At 38.3% G+C, this 23,122-nt stretch overlaps 1 protein-coding gene across 1 annotated transcript; it reads right to left on the bottom strand.

Moving 5' to 3' along the window:
* Positions 1–11,991: 11,991 nt before the first annotated feature.
* Positions 11,992–16,186, bottom strand: LOC124156249. Its single transcript, XM_046530664.1, has 4 exons — positions 15,782–16,186; positions 15,515–15,696; positions 13,688–13,811; positions 11,992–13,591 (listed from the first exon to the last, which is right to left on the bottom strand). Exons 2-4 carry the CDS (start codon positions 15,571–15,573, stop codon positions 13,427–13,429), a joined length of 348 nt encoding a protein of 115 aa, XP_046386620.1. The 5' UTR covers positions 15,574–15,696; positions 15,782–16,186; the 3' UTR covers positions 11,992–13,426.
* Between the last annotated feature and the right edge of the window lie 6,936 nt (positions 16,187–23,122).

The raw sequence follows: 23,122 nt of genomic DNA, 5'->3' as shown, positions 1-23,122 counted from the left end.
GTCATATCTATGCATATCACCCATTTCATTCATAAATTTTACGCATACCCTTAAGCACAACTCAGCTCTAAGCTGTTTGTTTTGGTTTTAAGATTGTAGACGGGTGCATCAGTGCATAAATGCACTTCGGTCGCTTGGTACGTTCCAGTTGGCTAGTACGACCCAAAGATGTGCTGGAGTTAGTACATGGTATCCACTGAGTTGGTAAACTCAGTGGTTTGGAACTCGGCCTTAGTAGGGAGCCATTTACCATCTCTTATCCAACCTAGCTCTCCGGTTAAATCACCGAGTGAGTGATGTGAAACGAAGACTTAGATGAAATTATAAACGTATGGAGGAAATAATGATAAATACTTACTAATAGGTGAGAGAATATTTCAAATAAACACTCTTACGACACAGTTCCTTGCATAAAGGGAGAAAATTTGTAGGTAATGTTGGTAGAATTGATAAAAACGGAAAAAATCTACAATTTTTCATATTACTGTGGCTGCTTCGAACAAATACGTAAAGAGATACGGTCCTTTAAGCATTTCAGCATTGAGGTATTTGATCCCGGCGTCAACACGACTCCTGACGCCACATTATGTATTTCTTAACCTGAGGAGCTTATTTGTGATATGATTTCCAATTTGTTACTACGGGTTGCGCATGCACAGCGTGATTCCAGAGGCGTGTGACGCAAGTGGTCAAGATGGAGCTCCTCATGACTCTTCATGGAAAGCAAAATTGATTTTGGGAGCCCAGAGAAAGCATACAGCAGAGCGGACATAAACTACTGCGCACGGGAGCGAGTCTGAAACGACAAAAAATCTTGATCGAGTGACGAATCTGATTGATTAACTTGGAAGATAGAGTTTGGTATCACGATGTTTATTTGGATTGGAAACTTTATCTCCACAAGATTTAGTGCCAACGAAAAAGGAAAAGTTTCAGGATTTAAATTAAATCCTGAAACCTCTCCTCTCATCCTCTCATCCCTGGACTGTGTCAGCAGTTTCTTTGCCAATATAGTAAAAAATAGAATACCGCATTTACGCAACATGTCCACTAATACTATTCTCTCCTCCCTCTTCATCCCTAATCTCTCTACCCATAGGCTCACAGCTGATTTAAAACTCATTTATAAGATTCTCAATTCCACCATCGACTGCCCAGCATTGCTCTCTTTTATCAATTTTAAAGTTCCACCCCGCCCTACCCGTTCTCATCCCCTAATCCACATGCCCATTCCTAGACTTTCGCTCACTAAAGGTTCGTTTTTCTACCGCATTACTTCTGTGTTGAACTCACTCCCTCCACACATCGACCCCTTTGCACTTCCATTGAAATCCTTCATAAGCCTTTCCCTATCCTATCTGTCACCGAAGTAGTCTGTCACTGCAGCTTCTTGTTGTCCTTTTGTTTTTGTAAATGTAATTATTGTTTTTTACATGTTATATTGCGTCTTCTTCCTCTGATTTATGTATTGTTACCTGGCCACTATAAAATGGCATATGCTGTATGCGGTTATATTTCTTTAAAATAAAAAAATAAAAAAATAAAAAATCCATTTATAAGAATTCACTCATAGTCAGCTCAACTGTTTTCGTTTCCCATAATAATATGGATGCTGGAGTTTCAATATCAGCATCGGCTTTTGGTCATCGAGCAGACATCATTCGCAGACTTGTATTATTTGCTCTGAATTGGGAAACAATAATTCACCCCAGCAACGCATGCATAAGGAACATGACCGAAATGCGGCAGGTAAAATCAAGCATCCCGTGACCATACTCTGATAGACGAGAGAGAATGGATATGGTTATCGACCTTCGATCAATTGTTATAAAAGTAAACCGTGTGAAATTTCCTCATAAGTAATTAATAGAGAGATAGAAATAGTAGTTTCATTGAGGTTCTGTTCTCTGTTCAGTCTGTAACAGTTCGATTGATGACTCCATAGTCTCCAACGTTTCGGCTTCCGACTCGAGCACCGTCTTCAGCGAGAGGAGTGAGGTGACTCATATCCCTGAATATAGAGCCCGACTCGGGAGCCGAAACGTCGGAGTCTTTGGAGATGTTAACCCGGGTAACCTGGGTGCCTTTCCTGAACATAATACGCCGGGAAAGCAACAACTTGCATTTAAACAGTATTTTTTCTGAATAAATAAACATTTCCTGAATATAATTCGCTGGGAAAGTACCAACTCATATTTAAATGATATTTTTTTAAACAATACACTTTTTCAGAGACTTCCCAATTCCTTCTCGACTGCTTTGCAGGAGACACTTAAAGTACAGCACTCATTCCGTCGCATAGATCGTCAAACCGTTGTTCCTTTAAGCGCCTATCGTTCAGAGTAGGCTAATACCGACGTCAGATCTCCCTCCACCCTCCCCTCCCCATCCCTTCCCTCGTGGAGCAAATGACCTCAGCTGTCGTTCGCCTCCTCCAAACACCACATCATACCTCCATGCATGACATGTGTAGAGCACGCTCCCAAAAATATCTGCCCTCACGGTGTGTGTTAATTGGAAACGAGACGGAGGGCCCTTTCTCTATCCATCCATTAAAGGGATCGCCTCCATTTCTCCTCGCGGTAGCACGCAGGGCGCGATGGATGAGACTCCATCCATCTCCCCTTCCTCCCCCCCGCCGCCAAATTGTTTCCCAACCCACACGTCCATTAAAATTCCCATCCCGGACCAGGTGCCACTCTGACCCCCTTCGCAATTGATTCCTCCACGTCGACTTCGCGGGATGGCTACTCTCGTCTACTCTTGAACGCTCACGGGAAATTATTAATGGCAAGAGAGATGGGAATATTAGAGCCGAGCTGAATTCTCCTCTAGGAGCAAGGGTGTGTACAGGGAAGAGATTATTAGGGAAGTTTACCTCCCCTTATCCAGTTATTCATGTAGAGAAAGTAAACAAATGGTTATCATTTGCGTGGTTCTCCAAAGCAGGTAGCATGTAAACGACGTGACATGAAGCCTACTATCAATTGAATTATTGTCTCGACCGTGTTTGAAGATCAACAGATTTGAAACCTCCTCTAGGAGCAGGTCCGAGTTGAGGGGAAGTAAACGTCCCCTATAGTTATTCATATTTCAAGAGGAAGTCAACAAATTGGAATCATTTACGTGGCTCTCCAACGCAGGTAGCGTCTTAACTATGCGGATTGGAGCCTACTATCCGTTGCATTATTCTGTCGCCTGTGTTTGAAGATCAATAGAACCAAGATAGATAGAAATATTGGAGTCGCTATCAAACCTCCTCTAGGAGTAGAGGCGAGTTAAGACGAAGTACACACCCCTTATAGTTTCAAGAGAAAATAAACAAATTGTACTTATTTACGTGGATTTCTGACATGGTAGAATCTAAACTGCGTAGCTCTAAACATGGTAGAATCTAAACTTACTATCAGTTGAATAATTGTGTCACCCGTGTTTGAAGATCAACAGCTCCAAGACCGATTTTAAATACGATTTTTAATTTAAGCACATCTTATTAAAGATTTTTTATTTCTGCTTGTTCTTTGTCGATGTTGAATTGTTCTTGAATGCTTTCAACACGATAATTTTATTTACACTCGGAAACCTATCTAAATCGGAAGAATTCTTTAATAACTAAAATACGCGTTATACACTTTTGAGTTTCTTGAATTTTACTGATGGCATGCCAAATATATTTTTATATGATGATAATGTTAATGTGCAAATAGTAATCTGACAAGTGAGACAAGGTTAGTTAAGAGTTTGATATGGAGTGCAGCTCTCTACGGTGCAGAAACATGGACGCTGAGAAATGAAGACGAGAGAAGATTGGAGGCATTCGAGATGTGGGTGTGGAGAAGAATGGAGAAGGTGAAATGGACGGAGAGGAAAAGGAACGACGAAGTGCTGGTTGGCGAGGAGAGGCAGCTTTCATATGAGGTACGGAGGAGGCAGAATGTATGGATGGGAGGACTACTTAGCGGGGAGGGAATGTTGAAAATGGTGTTAGAGGGTAGAATGTTAGGGAAACGAGGGAGGGGAAGGAAAAGAATAAGATTTTTAGACAGATTGAAAGGGAGTAGGCCTTACAGTGAATTGAAAAAGGCAGCGCAGGAAAGAAAGGGAGGCTCCCAAATCACTTCTATTGCACTCCATGGAAACCAACCTTAACCGGTAGATTACTATAATAATAATAATATAATTTTTTTTATCACATAATATAACTTATCATATGATAAAATGATTAGAGACGCGGGTTTCAACCTCAGAAAATCATGGAATCCCATGATAAAAAGAATGAGTAGGCTAAGAGAAGGAAGGACACCTAAAACCGACCAATCACAGACGACTTTACCTCCCCTCTTGTATATAAGCCCGGCACTAACCAGGTCCATCATTCCCCCTGAAGACGATGGCAGAGAAGGCCGTTGAAATGTTGGCACCAATGTCCATCCTGACCCGGCTGATATCTGTCGGACCGTAGATTGAAAAATAGACTAAACCTTTTAGATAAATTCAAGAGCAGTGTCTTTTCTGACGAAGTTAACCATATCTTACGGACGCCAACATACTACGGAAGATCAGATCATGTAAATAAAATAAGAGAGATAGATTGTAGAACAGACAGATTCCGAATGTCATTTTTTCCACGATCAATAAGAGATTATAACGGCAGCAATAGAACTCGTAAATAGATTGCATGACTTGTAGTGTAGCCTACTAACCTATGTAAAAATTAATGCATGTTTCTTAATTCAATTATTATTTCTAACAGCATATAATAGCATAGTTTTTTGGTATATGGGACGTTTTTTGGACGGTGTAGTGTGCATGTGGGAGTCCAAATGCATGCTGCATGCTGGTGATTGATCACCCCATGCCAAACACCCTAGAGGTGGCTCGCAGGGTATTATGTAGATGTAGATGTAGATTTCCCGAGACTTCATCAACAATAAACTATTGAAACTTTACAAGTTATGACTTTCGTTTAGTCTCTATTACCATCCCTGCTATTAACACTCCTTCAACACGCGTTCGCATATTCTGGAGCCCATGAGAGCGGAGGAAGTCTACTGGTATGGCATCTCGGAACAATAATCTTGAGGCCTCCAAGGGACCTCCCGAGACGAGCGAAGGCGAGTGAGGGTGTCGCCGTTCGAGGAAAAAAAGTGGAGGAAGGAAGAGAGAAAGAAATAGCCGACCGCCATTTACTTAATAGGTTGTCTCCGTCAGACAATGGGGCGGAGGGGGAGGAGGGGGAGGGTGAGGAGAAGGTCAAGGAAGGCAGAGATGAAGGGAAAATGAAATAAGTCGATTTTTTAAGAGCACGGTTTTGCAAGGGAAGTTCGATCTTACCAAGGTAATGAAGTAGGTGGTGTACACTGTACAGGGTGTTTCAGGAGAAATCTGCAATAATTCAAGGAGTGATAGGGGAGACCATTTTAAGTATTCTTTCTCTGGGGTCGCAATTCATTAGTTATTGAGCTATGACAACGCAAACAATTTTTGGATGCGTTTGCAGTTACCATGAAAACTTCTTGGTTATCCAGCCTTTCCAATATTTTCTTTAACACTCGGGTTTTTAAGGGCATTAAGTAATTAAGGTTACACAAAAATGTACGTTATTAATTATATGCACGAACAGCAATTACTCTCAAAATTAGTATTATTGAGCGATCGTTTTTTTAAATGCATGGAAAGTAAAAATAAGCTCATCATCACTAGAGGAATATTATGGGTGCTGATTAGGTTAAACGGAAAAGAGTGTAGATATGCATGATAGGTGAGCAAAGACTGAAACGCAAAATTAAAGTCTAAACCTCCCACGATTTATTATCAAAATGACGAAAAGCTAATTTTATACTTCATAGTGCATTTTACACGGTTTTAGGCATTTGTTTTATTCATCTGTTTATCTCAATTATCGTCGAAAACGGCAAAATTGGGCCTTTGCATCGGGGGTTACTACAACTAGCAATAGACAATCACACACATCCATGCTCTGGATAGAGGCAACCTAAGAAGGCGGGAGTCGAACCCCCAACCTTCAGTTTGGTCGGCAAGGACTTATTCCCGACGCCACCGCGGCCGACTTTTTCCTTTAAAGCGATTTTAAACCTTTCATATTTTATTTTTATTTTCCAGTTTTCAGTGGTAATATTATCGATTAAACAAAAGCAGTTAAAGAAATTAATAAACAATTATAAAGTCATGGTACTTTTTTACAAAATTTATTTAAGACTTAAAAATACTAGACTTTACTTTGTGTGAAAAAGTACCATACCGTTATAATTTTTTACAATGGATTATCACAAAGTTAAGCCTGAAACAATCGAATTTAAAGAAATGTATGCCAAGAAATTTACAGCTAACGCCATCTATTGATATAATTTAAAACCAAATTTCCATGAGAAAATTTTCAAAATATTTTCTTATTTAGTTAATTAATTTGAGCACAAGAAAAATTTTCCGGCCTCGGTGGCGGCGGGGCAACGTCCTCGCGTGCGAAACAAGAGGTCGAGGGTTCGAGTCTCCTCTGGGTGGATTTCTCCTGTACAGGGCATGGTTGTTCGTGTACGTTTACTTGTTAAGTTTGTTGAATAACCCGATGTAAAATGGCCAATATGAGCTGTATTCGGTGGTTTGAGAATAGCAGAAAATTAAAAATAAAATTAAACAAGCATTAATAATTATTGAAAATTGCATTCCCGTTGAAAGTTAGTAAGTGTGGAAATTTTTGAGCCAATCTGTCAGTGGGAATTGGGTTAAAAATCGTTCACAAGATTCCATGATGCGGCAGACCACGAACATTACAAAAGGAGATCCACATGTCGGCCTCTAAATTAGTTGTCAATCATCGCGCGTTTAAATGAGTTTACAAAAGTCGCCAATCGCGCCGCTGACGGACAAATCGATCAGAGTTTCACGGGGAAATAAGGTATAATTGGGGGTAGTAATTTTTATTCATCTCTTAATTGCGACTGAATTACCATCCATCATCGTTCCGTTATCTCTCCCATTTTACATCAAACTAAGCATTCAAAACAGAAAATTCGCGAGGGTATTGAAGTAAAGTACTTGTCTAGCTACAAAAGCGTGTTTTGCGAAAGACATTTTTCTGCATGTTATAATACTATAACGTGGAGACCTGCTGCCTGAGCATGTAGAGCAATTGGTTTTTCTGCAAGAGAATTTGAAAGGATCAAATATTACATGATGCATTACGCATACAATCTTAATTACAATTGTACAAATATCATTGTTGAGAGTTCTTCGGAGCAGTTTGGATACATACTTAGGCGACGTAATACTAGAGGTTAATTTATTTCAATTGTTCTTATGGAACTGTTCAAGACATTAATTTTCATTCATCTCCTAGTTTTTACTCAATTGCCATCAACGTTCCTCGTTAACACAGTCATAGTTATTATCGTTTTACGTTATTTTACATCGATCTAAGCATTCGAAATAGAAAATTCGCAAGGGGATAGAAAAAAATGAGATAATGTTGGAGCATGCATTGCTGTATTGCCTAGTTCATGAATTACAATATTCGACTCGACTCGATAGTCGCGAGTAGTTTTCAACTCGACTCGAGGTCAAAAAGTACTACTCGCGCATTCCTAATAATTTCAGATGCTTACGTATAAATCCCCGAGATGGCTCGCCTGCTGATAAGCTGTGGAGGTGGCCCCAGTTATTAAGATTCAATTGTGTTTTGTGTCACCTCTCCTCCACCAAGACTTTAGGACATTCTCACAATTAGTGATTCTTGATAGTGATAGTGTCCTGATTTTGCAGTGAGTTCGATATTCTATCGATGGCTGAGTGATTGAATTGATCAGCTGATCTTAAGACTGCCTACTGTGTTTAGTGTGGCTTTTGGCGTTGAGTTGCGACCTTCATCGCCCGACAAGTACGAACTTTCATTTTGTCGCAAACAGCATGTAGCTCTTCAAGCTATTTCTATTGTTAATTGAAGAGTGAAATTTAGAGTGATTTTTTTGTTGATGCAATATGCAGTTTTCATTTTGTTAGCATCGCCTATGATTCTTTTTTGACTTGTTTAATTAATACTGAGAGATATATGTACACATCTTGATTACATTTAGACAGTACTTGATCAATAACTAAGGAGAACTTCAGTCAACTTTTTGGTGAGCAATGGTTGGCATGGTGAGACGGCCTTTCCAAGGTAAAAGGGAGGAAGGACGTCTTTCGGCGAGGTTAGAGAGAGAGGGCGGGAGTGTTCGGAGGGAAAGTGAGAGAATATAGGAAAAGGTGAGGAAACTGGGACTGACTCACGTCCATGAAGACCTCCCTCTCGAAGGCGTTATTAGCCCCGGACACGTTTGTTCCTCCGCTCCCTCACCTCCATTACTCTCCTCGGCCCCTCCCCCCTCATTTCTCTCCCCGGGACGCAAACCCCCCCAAGGAGTCGGTCGCCCTGGGTGGGCACACAAAAGGGTCCCTCACTATCCTCCACTCCTTACACACACCCCAATGACGCTTTTTTCGCGATTATTAATCGCTAGACAATGTGCGAATTGTCTACATATTATCCCAGAATCCAGTTGGGATGAGATGACTGAGCTTTCTTGTGAAAAGGGAGCATTTCTATTTCGAATTTTCCCACGGATAACAGACGCATTTGTCGCTGTTTTGATTTTGGTGCGTTGTGCCATTTCAATTAGTGTCAAGGATGCCTATAAATAACGTTTTCCTCGGTTTTTGCCTTGATGCAATTTTATTTTATTTTTATTTTTTATTTTATTCTCAAACCACCGGATACAGCTCTTACTGGCCATTTTACACCGGGGTGTTTAACAAATGTAACAAGTAAACGTACACAAACGACCATGCCCTGGACCGGGGAAACCTACCCAGGCGGGACTCGATCCCGCGACCTCTTATTTGGCAGGTGAGAACGTTACCCCACCGGCACCGAGGCCATCTCGACTAATGTGTTTGGTATTGGGCAGTAGTACCTGTTGGTCTAATAATTTCTACTTTATTGCTTGGATTGAATAAAGAAATCAAATTAATTATCAAATCAAATCATTGGAGCGTGTTTCCAATTTTAAATGAAGTTTTTACTTTTTCTGAAGGACTCGTAACTCCTATAATTGTTCTACTTCTAACTATATCCTGCATGTAACTATTTTCACATATCGCGAAAATTGCTCTCAATGGCCTTTTCTTCGAGTATCCCAACAATTAACAAACGTACGAGAAAGAGCACCCATGCCCTGGAAATATGTAGCTTACCCAGACGGGACATGAACCCGCGACATTTGGATCTGCAGGCGAGGACTTTACCCCGCCGCCACCAAGGCAGATAAGGTACTAATGGTGAGCGTTGGCATCATCGACGGGTGAATGAAAAATATCCTTAACAAAAGCTCTTTTTTATTGGAAATAACGGAATAGATACAACGGTCAATCCATACCAAAAATGTTTACCGTAGCAGTTATCATATTATCGTATACCTTATTACACCCAATTTATATACATCTACGAGAACAGTAACGACTAGTAACTGACGGCTATTATCTTCTCGTCTTATTCCGAATATCATATTTGGTATCATTAGTGAAAGACATTATGGGTTATTTGTTATTGTCTTTGTTTTTGTAATTTATATCCAAGTAAAAACCCTAAAAAGTGAATAAGCGACATTGCATTTAAAATTGCGTGATGCTATAAACACATGCTACTCAAAAGAAGACGAAATCAATCAAAGGGGAAAAAGTAAAATTGGGAAAAATAGAAGTATGAAAAAGCCCAGGGTAATCTCTTACTTCCAGTGGTCTGATGTAGTTACATTTCATATGTAACCAATGTGTGAAGTGATCCAATGATCGCCCGTGAAGGTTTTCAGCATGATGCAAAGGTTTCACTACAAAACATAAGTATTACGTGCAATCCACATACCAATGAAGCAAATTTCTGGCTTCGTGCCTGCAGCCATTGCGAGCGGGTGGCGTCTCTTGGGTTTTTAGGATGGGATGATTTGATTGATATTCGTTCCGGGCGTCTAGACCCGTGGGAAATTCCAGAAGAGGAGGTGAGGCATTGGGACCCTTTGTTCTTCAACACCTAACATTCCACCTCTCCCTTATGGGATGAGTAAGGGGGGGGGAGAAGATAGGTGACCATCTTTCGTAAGAAGCGCGAAGAAGAGAAGAGGTCGCCCTCCCCGGAACAAGTGATTCCACAAAAAAAAGGAAGAGGCGTCACCCAGAGTGTCTGTTTCACTTTTCGCCCAACGCCGGACGATCCAACTAAATTAAGAGTGGCACAACTATTCATTAGAATTGACCCCTGTCTAACCCACGTCCCCTCGGGATTCAAGGCAAGGTCTTCATCTACATAGTACCCTAAAGACCACAGCAAAAAGGTCGCTCACAGAAGAAGTCGGGGTTTTTCCACTTAAGGTAGTTTGAGCGAAAAATCAATCATCATAGAATTCTATGATTTTTATCTCATTGTAAAGAAAAAGTCTTGATCTTTCCAGTGATATCATAATATACACCCCTTACCGGGCTAAATTCAGAGATGTTTGTGAGCAAAGAGAAGCTGATTTACATGGCATAGATAGGAGCCATGCGCTTTGGCGACAGTATTTATTTAAAAAGAATTATTTCCCGTTCATAGAAATCGACGAAAAACTAACTGAGTGTAGTAAACTTCATTTATGAATTTTTGGTTGCATTAAAATTATAGGTCACCGGTAGTATAATTAAAATATAAAAGAAAAACTTTTCGTCGAACAGGCATTTCCTGCAGACGACCGGATGCCGGAAGATTCGGCTTGGCAACGCTGCTTTAGAATTAAACGTAAACAAACATGATCGCATACAAGGAATAATTGGAAAAGGAATAACTGGATATAATTGATTGCGTAAGAGTTTAGTGTACTGACTTTCCATATTGTCGCAGTAAATTCCAAGTACAAAAATTACTTCGTGGTGGACATTGGGAAGTGAAATATGAGACTCGCGATTCCTGATACTATTTGGGTTTCTGTAAACTTCGAATGAAGAGATTTCTTATGTGTACGTAAATATTATTTGGCATGCTTTGGGAGGAAAGATATTACCGATTTTACGCATACTAAAGGTGTCTGCGTATTTACTTTCACAAGTACGATTCTCCATCCGCATTAATGAACTTGCTATTTGTGATGAAATCGAGTGGCTCAAACCATCTTTTAGGTATGAGCCGTGCGTGAAACCTATTGAACAACGTTAACAGGTAGTTATTGACAAGTACTTTTCATATTTAAGTCAACGCAGTCCGAACCTTACATAAACGAAAGGACAGGATTCATGGCGAGATATTATGAGTGTAGTCATGCGTTTACACTTAAGTCAAACAACACATTTCGTTTATGGTAAAATTCTGTTGAATCATCTCCCTTTTGGAAATCAGAATTCATCCCACAATGCATAAAACCTACTAAATCTTGTTGCCTTAACCGAATTTGAGGAAACCTATCGAAAAAATGAATGTATAACCAGCCCTCCGAATATATTAACATTGGTCGACATCGATTTTAAATTACCTATGAATGCAGAGCTGACTACTAACCACGAAGCAATCAAACGAATCTAATCTTTAGATAGAATGTTACCGAAATATAAATTAATCTTCCAATAACAGTCATATTGAGTCTCAAAGGAAGTGCATCTTGCCATTTTCTTACAACAATCCCTTAGGAACAAGAAATTCACACCAAATGGACTTCTGCTTACATCATTACAGAGATACTAAAAGCTAAAAAATCACAATATTGTGCTTCAACCACTAAAATATCCATAACACTATTCTAAATGAAGCTTGCCATTCATCTTGATACCTACTGCAATACCCCTTACCTTTAGTTAAACTGGATACAATTTCAATTTTCTGCTTTTCATCTCAAGGCCCTATTCTGGAAATATATGCACATAGTTACCAACTTAGGGTTTGTAGGAAGGAATCAGACAAAAAATTATATATTACTACACTTCTGGTATACATATTTATTATTAATACATAACAAAAATTACAAAATATTTTCAGAAAAGCACTCTACAATGTTACATAAATGTAGCAATACACATTTCAGTTTCACTGAGTGTTGGCTAAGAACATAAAAAGGAGAGCCAGGGCTCCCAAGAGACATTAAATTGGCTGCTATATACTTTGTTTGTTTGTATATGAGGTATTTCTCTGCTGTCTTATCACTCTAACTTGCTTGTGATAATGTTCCCTCATATTTCCAATGTAGTAGTGGGATTTTTTCCTTCAAATCAGTGTTTAAAAAATACACTTCAGGCATTCACAGTAAATTTTGAAGAAATGGGCAGAGGCTAGTCTTAAAAAGAAACATTTCTTTGTTAGCATTCAACACTGCATATGCCATGTGCCCCACTCTAGCATAATAGAAGAAAAAATGAAGGCTACAGTAAGGAGGCAAGTTACAGTCCCTGTGAAGCAACTTAGGTTGTTCCCGAAGTCATTGTAAGAGCAAAAGATATAATACGAAAGGGAATATGTTACCAATGTTAGCTATGTATGCTGATCTTGATTGTGCTTAACTTCAGGAGCCAATAGCATTGAACATGGAGACCACCAGATTTGCCTTAACCTTATTTCTACATAATATGGAGAAGCTGGTGGACATTTTCAGGTTAATTTTATGTATAAAGATATTTATATACATAAAGTGGAACACAATGTCTTTCAGTAATTAGATGGCAATTAGTTAAACAGTACTTTAAAATAACTTTCACCGATGCAAATAATAATAAAATCCTTGCTACCCTTTTAACAACAATCCCTTGGGAGGGACAGCATAATTTTCTTGCCAATCAAGGTGTGCAAAGAAATTGATCAGCCCTATCGACAAAATCCCACTAACAATTCAGGAGGGAGTTTCTAAAGAGTCATTCTCACTCAAAGGCGTTGACGCATTAACCAGTATACAAGATAATCACCCAAAAGAAAACATGGAAAAATTGCCCAATATTATGTCACGCAAACCTTTAGACCCTTGCAGCAAACCTGAAGATACTGGTTAAAATACTCAGGAGACACCTGTTACCACAAGCCAGAGGACGTGGGGAGAATCTTAAAGAAGCTAAAAAATCTCTAATAGACTTTACAGTATGACCATTGCTACTATGTACATTTAAACCATGCTATACATAAGGCATAAGATAATTTATCAGTCTTACTCTTTTTAATTTTCTCTTTTTATTTATCATCTTATTTATTTATCATACTCTTTAAGTTTTCTCAACTCCTCAAAATATTTACTAATAGCCTCAATAGACTTGTGAAACTCTATTCTCCTTTGGATGGTAACATGGGGCTTACCATTGATACTCTCTCCCATGTGTACTTAATCTTATTCCCTCAGTTCCACATATACTGAGTATTTCCACCAGCTTCTCCATATTAATGCCAGCTGTAGCCATTTGGGAAATCATTAAGGTTGAAATAACACTCCACAGGGTTTGTAACATTCCCACCTTCTGTGTCTTCTACACATTGCACAGATAGTCCTGCATACATCATACGCAAGTAATTTTTTGGAGTGGTAATCAATGACAGACCCATGCCCTGTGAATGTAAAAAGAAAGACATTTTAACTGTTAACATAATAAAGAGGAACAATTTATGCATAATTTATTTCCCAGAAAATATGATGGAATTTACCAGATTTACTGTCGTATGATTACCCATTGCTTTCTTCTGCCATCCATAATCATAAGAGGCAATGATATCTACCTCAGCTCCATCATTGCACTGCATAGGAGACTCTTCACTGGGAGTCATGCCACTGAAATAAATTATGTATGTATACTGAATGAGGGGCCACATATTAATTAGCCAATGCACTGCACTTAGATTTCTGTGACTGGGTGGAATTAAAACTAAGGAATAGAAATAGTATGATAACATTGGAGGTAATCTACCCCTTAACTTATGATGTTCTTGATTCAACATTAGGGAGGACATTGTATATGTGTCAGACACTTATACCCTATCATTGGTTAATGTGACACAAATACATTTTGCCACTTTGGAACTCATTAGCCTAACTAGAACATTAATCAGTATGTATAATGAAGTATTCCTAAAATTATAAATTGCAATATTTCCACTGAGTTTTATTATGACAAAACGCGTTTCATTGCTACAAACAACATTATCAATTGTTGTTGTCATAATAAGACTCAGTGGAAATATTGCAATGTCTTTTTAATTGTACTAATATTAAAGACCACCATATTGTGCCCAACATCATACCAGATATAGTGAAGTAGGTTGTAATTATGATAAATGTAGGAAAGCAACCACAATCAGGACAGAACCATCAAGAACAACAGGGAGATGATGTCGATGGATAGGAACATTTTCCTGCAATATTATTTCCACTAGTAAAATATGATTATATGCAATTCTTTTGGAAAGATAAGTTCAATGTGATCATTAGCATTCACTCAATGCAACATTAGGAATTTGAAATGAATAAGGGTATGCAATTAGTATGTACAGCCTTGCCTTTTAAAAAATTAACGACAGAGAAAACATTTCTTCACATTGCATAAAAAAACAGGTTGTGAGAGAAGGATGAACATCATAAGTGGAAAGGGTATGGCCACGGAAACAAAGCTGATTGAATTATAACTAATACTCCTCTTCTGGCAAGCACATGCAAATAGCTGTTAGAGGAGACAGGTAATCCCTTTAAGAAATCAAGAAAAAGTTTTTGATCCACGAAAAATATTGAAAGTCTTAGATAAATAAGTAGCATGTAAAATTATGACATAGAGTAATAGTTGCAACACTGAGCACACCAGTAAAAGGGCTGTGCTGAGTACTTTACCTCTTTAAGAAACAATGACTAAGGAATAATAATCAAGGAGAAATTAGATTGTCTTCAATTGCTGAATAAATACTTAAGATATGGATACTATAGTTGAACATATATGTTAGATAGACTTCTAATCCTAAGACCTGATAACAGATCACCATAATTAATCAACTTATAATCCACATTAACACAATCCAGCAATTATTGATTTTCTATGTTAAAAACAGCAAATCTGTGGTAATTCTCTGGTTCTAAATACCAAACACTTTATATAGCTCACATCACCAAATTCCAGTCAACAGTCACTTAATCGATAATGATTTCATCCAAAGGAACCAATAACACATTACATTGAAGGACAATAAAAAATTAAATGAAACTAATTTAAAATTACACTTGAACAAAGTAATCATAAAAAAAATTAAAGCCTCTGCATTTCCTAAATTTTAGTTTATATATTGGACCTACTACTGATAATGTTCTTGGAATGCAATGTACATGGAAATAAAAAGCACACCGACTGAATATTTCCAAGAGATATGAAAGAACGTAATGCAACCACAAGGCACATTTAAAAAAAAAATTAACTTTCACATTGGGTTTCGGGGGACCAATAACGCTACTACTTATAGTCTCATTTTTTAAACTGATGCGGTGAAACTTACGGTGTTAAGGCCAAAGTGAGAAGCTTCTCCACCTCCACAGCTTCCGTACTCGATTGCATCTTCAACCTTTGACCCCACAGATCGCTCCTACCTTTTCCAAGTGGAATTGGCGACAGACGGAATAATTAGGGTTGCCAAAACCCGATTCATTTGCTCATTCCCAACACATGACAGGACGCACACTATAAATGAAATAAAAAAATTATTTCAGCTAATAACATACTTCCATTCTTAAATTCGCAATGAGTTATTTACTAGAGCACTTACCTATATTCACTGAACGTTCGAGAAGAACTCTTCTGTCCCTTCGTAAATTCCTTCTTCCGCACAAACCGCCCCGCTTTACTAGTGGATGACTTCATCGTTAAAGCAGAGAAGGCTGAAAAACTGGCATATTTCACTAAAAAGTTAGAGAAATACTCGACTTTCTAAAGTATATTTCAACACCGAAATCTCTGCACTCCTGTAACGCTTCAAGCCATTCACTTGTTTCTCTGAATTTCTAGTTGCTAGTTGAGAGTCGCACCAACCTAAGAAATTTGACGTTGTTGCCAAGTCGAACGTCTCTTTGACATATGTCATTTCTAGCGATACAATGCTTTAAAATAGCTTTCTAATATAAGTAACCCTTACATTTTTATGTTTGAACATTTCAGATGCCAGGATATCGTACTCCAAGTCGGGATTAAGTCCATACTATATTAAGGAAACTTAGTATTATATTACTAAAAGTACCGTTGGTACCTTGGTAATAAGTCAAGATAGAGTTTAAAATACGTATACAGTGAAACCTGTCTTAAGCGGAATCTCTCGGGCCCTTCACTTTTTTCCGGATAAGACAGTATTCCGCTTAACTCAGGGTCTGACAATTCAAAAAAGACCGCGAAAGTCATATCACGTCCATTGAATGCGTTGCCTAAAAGGATGGTTTGACTCAAATTCTACACGTAGACGATTATGAAGTGATTAATTGTAATTAAATTATAAAAGAACAGCATCGCATTATTTTTAAGTAGTTTATTTGAAGTAATCAGTCATTTTTGTCTGTCTTTACTTTTTTCCTGTAGAATACAATTTTCTACGTTGCCAATGGCCCCATGCAAGATGTTAAACAAATCAGTGTAATCTTTGGTGAGACTGCATTCTTCTAATTCTTTTGACGAGACCAACATTTCTCTATACGATTTTTTATTTTCTTCACATATTAAGGTCACTTCTTCGTCGGTATCACAGATTTCCTCTTCTTTATTATTGGCTGTTAAGGAACCATCTTCATTGCTCGTGAGAAGATCGTTGTCGAAATCCACAAATCTCTCAGCACTCATGTTATCTCAGTTTATTACTTACTTCAAATTCGCTTAGATCCACCATTGGCTCCTGAATAGCAAAGGTCATATATATAATCCTGTAAATGCGTAAATATGCAATTACATTGGTGATATGTCAGGATGCAAATTATTTTCTTTACCTTCCTCGGGGATCAGCTCTGGCAGAATTCCAGCTTTGGCGAAAGATTGTTTAACAGTTGATGTTTTAATATCTTTCACTGCCAAATTAATCCAATTAATGGCATCCAGCACTGATACTTTTTATACCTCTGATACTGAATTCGCAGTATCTGCTGCAGCTAATAATGATCGCATCATGTTCTTCCTATATTGTGCATTCAGCGATCTAATTACTCCCTGATCCATTGGCTAAGTGATGCTTGCTGTGTTTGCCGGAAACCAGGCTAGCTTCACATTCGCCAGGTGAATTTTAGGGTAACAGGTTGCATTGTCAAGGAAAAGTATGACTTTCCTATCTTTCCTCCTCATTTCGACATTGAAACTTTTAAGCCACTCTTCCATGATTGAAGCCGTGTTCCATGCTTTTTTATTCTGACTCCATTTGACCGGTAGCTTCTCAATTTCAACGTTTTTAAATCGTGGTCGAGCTGATTTCCGGATGACAAGAGGCTTTAGGAGCTCCCCTGCCATATTCCCACAAATGAAAATGGTCAAATGCTCCTTTGAGTGCTTCCCTCCCACAGAATAAAGAATTAGTGTAAATAAAACATCATTGTTTGAATTTTTACACTAATTTATATAAATAAAACTCGGAAATGCATGTAAACTCTTGCAGTTGTCTCCTTTTACACACATTGATTTAGACGACAGAGCCCTAAAATACATTCCGGTTTCATATCCGTTGTAGATATCACATGGTTGATAATCTTTAATTTTTACTTGAACCCTACATTTCCACTCCACGGTTTCCATGTCAACGTCATTTGACTCGCCAACAACACTGCTCCAAACAACATTGTGTCTTGCTCTGAAGCTCTCTAACCATCCATTGGAGGCCTTAAAATCCAATTTTCCTAAAGAAACTGCGACTTCCTTGACCTTTTCTTGGACTATTGGACCTGACATTGGAATATTCCTCGATCTTGCCCGCACAAACCATTCCCAAACTAAATCGTTTATTTCTTCATATTCGCAGAGAGGCGTTTTCCTCTTTGAATGTAAACTAAGGCCTAAAATAATCGACGGAAACAACAATTATTTTATGGTGTGTCGTTTTGCAAACTATTGTGGCATGGGAAAAGAAGAAATATGTTTCTTAGAACCTACCACTTTCAAATTCTTTCTTAATTTCGTCCTTCTTCTTAATTGATTCGTAAACTTGAGTCTTTCCACACTTCAACTTCACTTGTATCTGCTGCAAAAATGGTTTGGCGGATTGGTTAAGAAAGGAGATAGCAGGAGGGAAGAGGGGTGGAGTATTGTTGAGCATTTGATACAATGTACGTGAAACGAAACGCACTGCACTTTACATTAGGGACGAGGGACATAAGGCACTGGAGGAGGATTAACATTAGGTTTAGGGAGACGCGGAAGTGCTGTGGTCAAGGTTGATGCAATATTGTCATAAGTCCCTCCTGCGACGTGATGTCAGTCAATAATGACGTAGACCATGGTGAACGTGCGACGCATTTAGCTGGTTCCGTTGGATTATTTTCTATGGAGATGGCTTTACAAAGCATTTTTAGTATTTTATTTCCTTACGGTAAAAATTGTCCATGGATTTTTTTTTTTGCAATTCCGCTTAACCAAGAAACACGTGCCCGGAAATCGATTCCGTTTCCGCGTTTGACAGTTTCCGTTTAACAGAGGGCACCAATGCACGTAAAACCCTATTGTGACCGCCAGGACCAACAAAATTTTCCGGATAAGACAGGTTTCCGCCTAACTCAGGTTCCGCTAAAGGCAGGTTTCACTGTATTTTGTTCATTACCGAGAAAAATAAGCAACTGATGCAAATATTTTCCCGACAAAAAATTATAAAATTGTATCGAAAACCTTAAAAACTCTTGATACTTGTAAAGTTTGAGAAGATACAGTCGCTGTTGTGACTACGGATCTATCTCGCTCAAACTACCTTAAACATATTCAGGACCTATACTTTAACTTAAGTACGCTAAGTAGAAATGAGAATGTTAAGTAGAAACACCGTTTAACCTTTCAGTCAGACATTTTTCTCCCCCTTGGTAGAAGTAATTTTGTGGCTATTTTCAATCAAATGTGGCCATATTTCGTAAGAAGCACGAAGAGGTCCCCCTCCGGAGCAAGTGAATCCACACAAAGAGGAAGAGGCGTCACTCAGCGTGCCTGTTTCACTTTTCTCCTTTTCTTTCGATCTCATGAACAATGGGGTGTTTGCATAAAAATTTTTTGCGCTTAAATATTTCTTCATCGTATAGAGGAAAGGAAGTAAATGAAGAAAACATAGTTTTCAATGCAGTAAAATGGAGAAATATATTTTTAAATGAATAATAAAATCGCTAAAATGCCAAGGAAATCAGCGGGAGAAGATACGGTTGGTGACGTCACTTGCCCGTAGTTACCGGTATGAGGCCTCATTGCGACTGGGAAAATTGTCGAAAACATGGTATTAGAGGTAAATTTTGATAAAGGAAATAAAAATAATCTACCAAAAGTAGATGTATTTATGGTGGCGGAGTATTTGAAGGGTAATGACTGCTTCAGCATTCCGGAAGTTAGAGGAACGAAGGCACTTCGGTAAGTTACCTGATGATTTCATCTCCATAGTACAATGAAAAGTATGGGAAGCTGTCTTTTTATAGTCACCCTATAAGGCAGTAGATCAGTTCCTTCAATGTGTGTGCCAGGATTGGCACAGTTCTGTTAAAAATTTTACATGCATGGCCACATGATATGCAAAATTGATCCGCGAAGCCTTTCAAAAGAATCATTTACCTTGATTTTCATGAGAGTAAATACAATGTCTCTCTGGCCAAGTTTAGTGTATTTCATTATCAAAGACATTGCATGAGGAAACCACTCATCTGGCACGCCAATATACATTTTGGATTTCCTATTTACACAAGAGAGAATTGCATCAGGGTCCTGAAATTCATGAGCAGACTCATCACTCTCAGATGAGCATGGCTCATATTCACTCCCACTGCCATTTTCCACACCCTCAGTTGTTGTGACAGACTCCAATTCCTCTTCATCCATAGCCCCACCTATTCTCTTCAGTGGAGATGTCGACACATCCCTCTGTAACTTGATGGGTGATGTGGTAATGTTAAGTACTTCCTTTTTTGTCATATTGCAATTAATACCCTTTCTCCTGTGAGAAACAGAAGTTTGGACACTAGCATCACTAAATGTCTTAGTAAGAGTCAATGGCTCATAGTTGGATGCAGCATTTCCACCCTCATGAGCTTCAGAGCAGTCTAGTTCTATGTCCACTGATTCCTCATCCAAATCATGACTTATGTTATATGGGGAGGGATATGTTTATCAACCTAAAAGTAAAGCATATATTTTATGAGTTGTATAATTCAGGTAATAATTTGCAAGTAACTGACATACATTTAACGAGACCCTTATCTCCATAGTACCAAGTTGATTTTTTTTCTACATTTGAGTACCTGAGCAGCACCAAACTCTTCACTTCAAATTTTCAACAATCACTTGAGCTTATATGAAAATATTCAAACTCCTTCTGGGCATATAAGTATAGAATTAAATACATGATTAACAACATTTTATTTCACTTTCAAGCTTATTATTTTGCCCATTTTATTTCAGATATGATGGGGTTAGAATCCAAGTATAGCCAATAGTTAGAAGCCAAGAGTATGGATGCCACATTTTAATATGAAATATTTTTCAGAAATGTTAACTGTTCTGTTGTTATTAGGCTTCAATGTTGCACAGGGGCGGATCCATGATTTTGTTCACGGGGGGGGGGGGGGGGGGGGGGGCACAAGGATACCTCGTCATACAAAACGAACGAAATGATAATGGGACCGTATTAAAAATCTAGCACATTTTTAAGGGTCTGGGGGGACACGTGCCCCCGTGCCCCCCCCCCTGGATCCGCCTATGATGTGGCAGCATATCATATATTAGTCAATCTATACCTGTAGAGCACATTTATGTCTCTGTAACTGTTTCTATTTAGTGATTATCATTTATTTTATTCATTAATTAAAATATTAATTAATTTAAAGGGCAAATATAAACAATGCAGTGTACACTTAAAGTAGGTACCAATAAAGAGTTCCCATAATAAGACTGTAATATTCATCAATTCACATTGAGGCTACAAATATCTTTAGAACCAGCCTAGGGAGGGCTGCATATGCATAACTTACACTCAGTGCGTCTTCTATTAATCTCTGCTGAGTCCTCTTCATGGGTAATTTTCGGGTGGTTGACGCAAATGCTCTCTGCCGATCTTCCTGGCAGCCAAATACGTGGGGAAAAGCACATTTTTTCAATAGCTTATGCCCTCCTACCATTTTGCACCTCATAAAATTTCCCATGTCGTCCTCCATCTAAGAACAAAAGTATTAGGTATATATTTTTAACTGTACATACCAAAATCATAGCTCAAACTGTTTACTTCTGATCTCCTAGATGCTTCTTCCAAGGTTTTCTTCGTCAACAATTTACATCCTTTGAATTGCAGTTTTTTGGAAGCATCTATTTTCCATTTCGTTACGTTGGCTATTTTGTACGATTAATGGATTCATCCAGCAGATGTTAAAGGCTCTTCATCATGAATAATTTACGTGTCATATACATACATCAGCATCTATTCAATAAGCGTCAGTAATAAATATTAAAATACCTTAAAACGGTCCTCGCAGCAATAAAGGGTTGATTTCAGAGAGACATTGAAGTCCCTTCTTGCAGCTTTAAACCATTTCTTCCTCTGTTTCTCTTCCTTCGGAACCGCGAAAAACACTTTGCTAGGGTTCCTGCTGCTTATATTTGTACACTCTGGTACAAAACACCATTTATATGCTGACATTGCGCACAGTTTATCTCTGACTTTCGTTCAAGAGAGCGCATAACCATTAACTACAGCATACCCGTACGGCAAGTACTCGTAGTTACGGGCACGTGACGTCACAGGCGGCCATGTTCAATTTTCTTGTTTTCGCGGACGTTCAAACCGGGTAATTTTTAACGCAGCCAGAAATGGCCAAAATTACCCTAAATTTAAGTTTAAATAGCATTTCCGTATCTAGGATGAAGTGATGTTTCCGCATATATCACTAAAAAAATCCATGCAAACACCCCATTATGACGAAACGCCAGGCTATTTTTCAGACAGTGAATTTTGTGGTTATTACGAACAGATATACTAATTAGACAGTATGAATCCCTTAAAGGTCAAGTTCATTTTAATGGACATTATGATCGAAAGGGAAAGGCAAGAAGGTTGCAAAGAGGTTGTACAGACAATCAGAGCAGAACTTTCACAGTATCACGGTATAAGTTGCAATTAAGAGAATTAGTTCAAATAAGAATCTGCCTTCATCACGTATAAGCTGTTACTCCCATAAATCACGCCGTTCAAAAAGCGTTCAGTGACATTTTTGTTTATAGAAGTATTTCACATTCAAAGGACCATTTAGAGTAAGAATACATCTGCATTACTAAATTGAAAGCTCCGTTTTATTAAGGGTAAAATTATTAAATAATTCTGAAATAGATATTTCGTAATTAAATGCAGATATTTATGAAAATTTTCTGCGATGATATTGGAGTTAAATATATTCCAACATTATCACGCTGGATTGGAAAAAAATAATTAAGTAAGCATATTATTTATCGATTTTCCACCCATTTTCGAATGTTTTTGCGTACAGTGTACTTTTCAATGCTGCCTTCAAGGAGTTGGAAATACGTTTTCAACTTCTTGGCTCTGTGAATCGGGAGAAGTTTGCCATGCGATATATATGCATAATGAGTGAGACGATGTTAGGATGTCTGACGTTTTCTTGCTAATATTTGACGGTAATGGCAAAGTAAACGGTGTAAAAAAGAATCAGTGGTTACTACATTTTCTATTGATTTGCGACCATTATTACAAACAAGAAGAATTCTTTATCGTGACAATGAGATGGCCACGCCACAGGTTGTTAGCTATTTTTTGATTCGTACGCTCTAAATTCAAGGAGATCATAAAAAAATCCTTTATACTTATTTACCTGTACAGTTATTTTTTTAATTTAACGTAACTGCTTCAACACCTTTCGCTTAGATATTGAAAAATCAAAAAATCTATTCTGTCATA

Source organism: Ischnura elegans, chromosome 3, assembly GCF_921293095.1.
Source record: "Ischnura elegans chromosome 3, ioIscEleg1.1, whole genome shotgun sequence".
Classification (NCBI taxonomy): Eukaryota; Metazoa; Arthropoda; class Insecta; order Odonata; family Coenagrionidae; genus Ischnura; species Ischnura elegans.
The sequence above is the reverse complement of the archived record's forward strand: the minus strand, read 5'-3'. Positions and strand labels throughout refer to the sequence as shown.

Bases quoted from the DNA above. Each gene is read 5' to 3' on its own strand.
- LOC124156249 (XM_046530664.1), bottom strand. From the start codon at position 15,573: ATGCAATCGAGTACGGAAGCTGTGGAGGTGGAGAAGCTTCTCACTTTG. The intron at 13,812-15,514 runs GTAAGTTTCACC...AATTTATTTCAG, and splicing joins CTCACTTTGGCCTTAACACC to TGGCATGACTCCCAGTGAAG. The intron at 13,592-13,687 runs GTAAATTCCATC...TTACATTCACAG, and splicing joins ATCATACGACAGTAAATCTG to GGCATGGGTCTGTCATTGAT.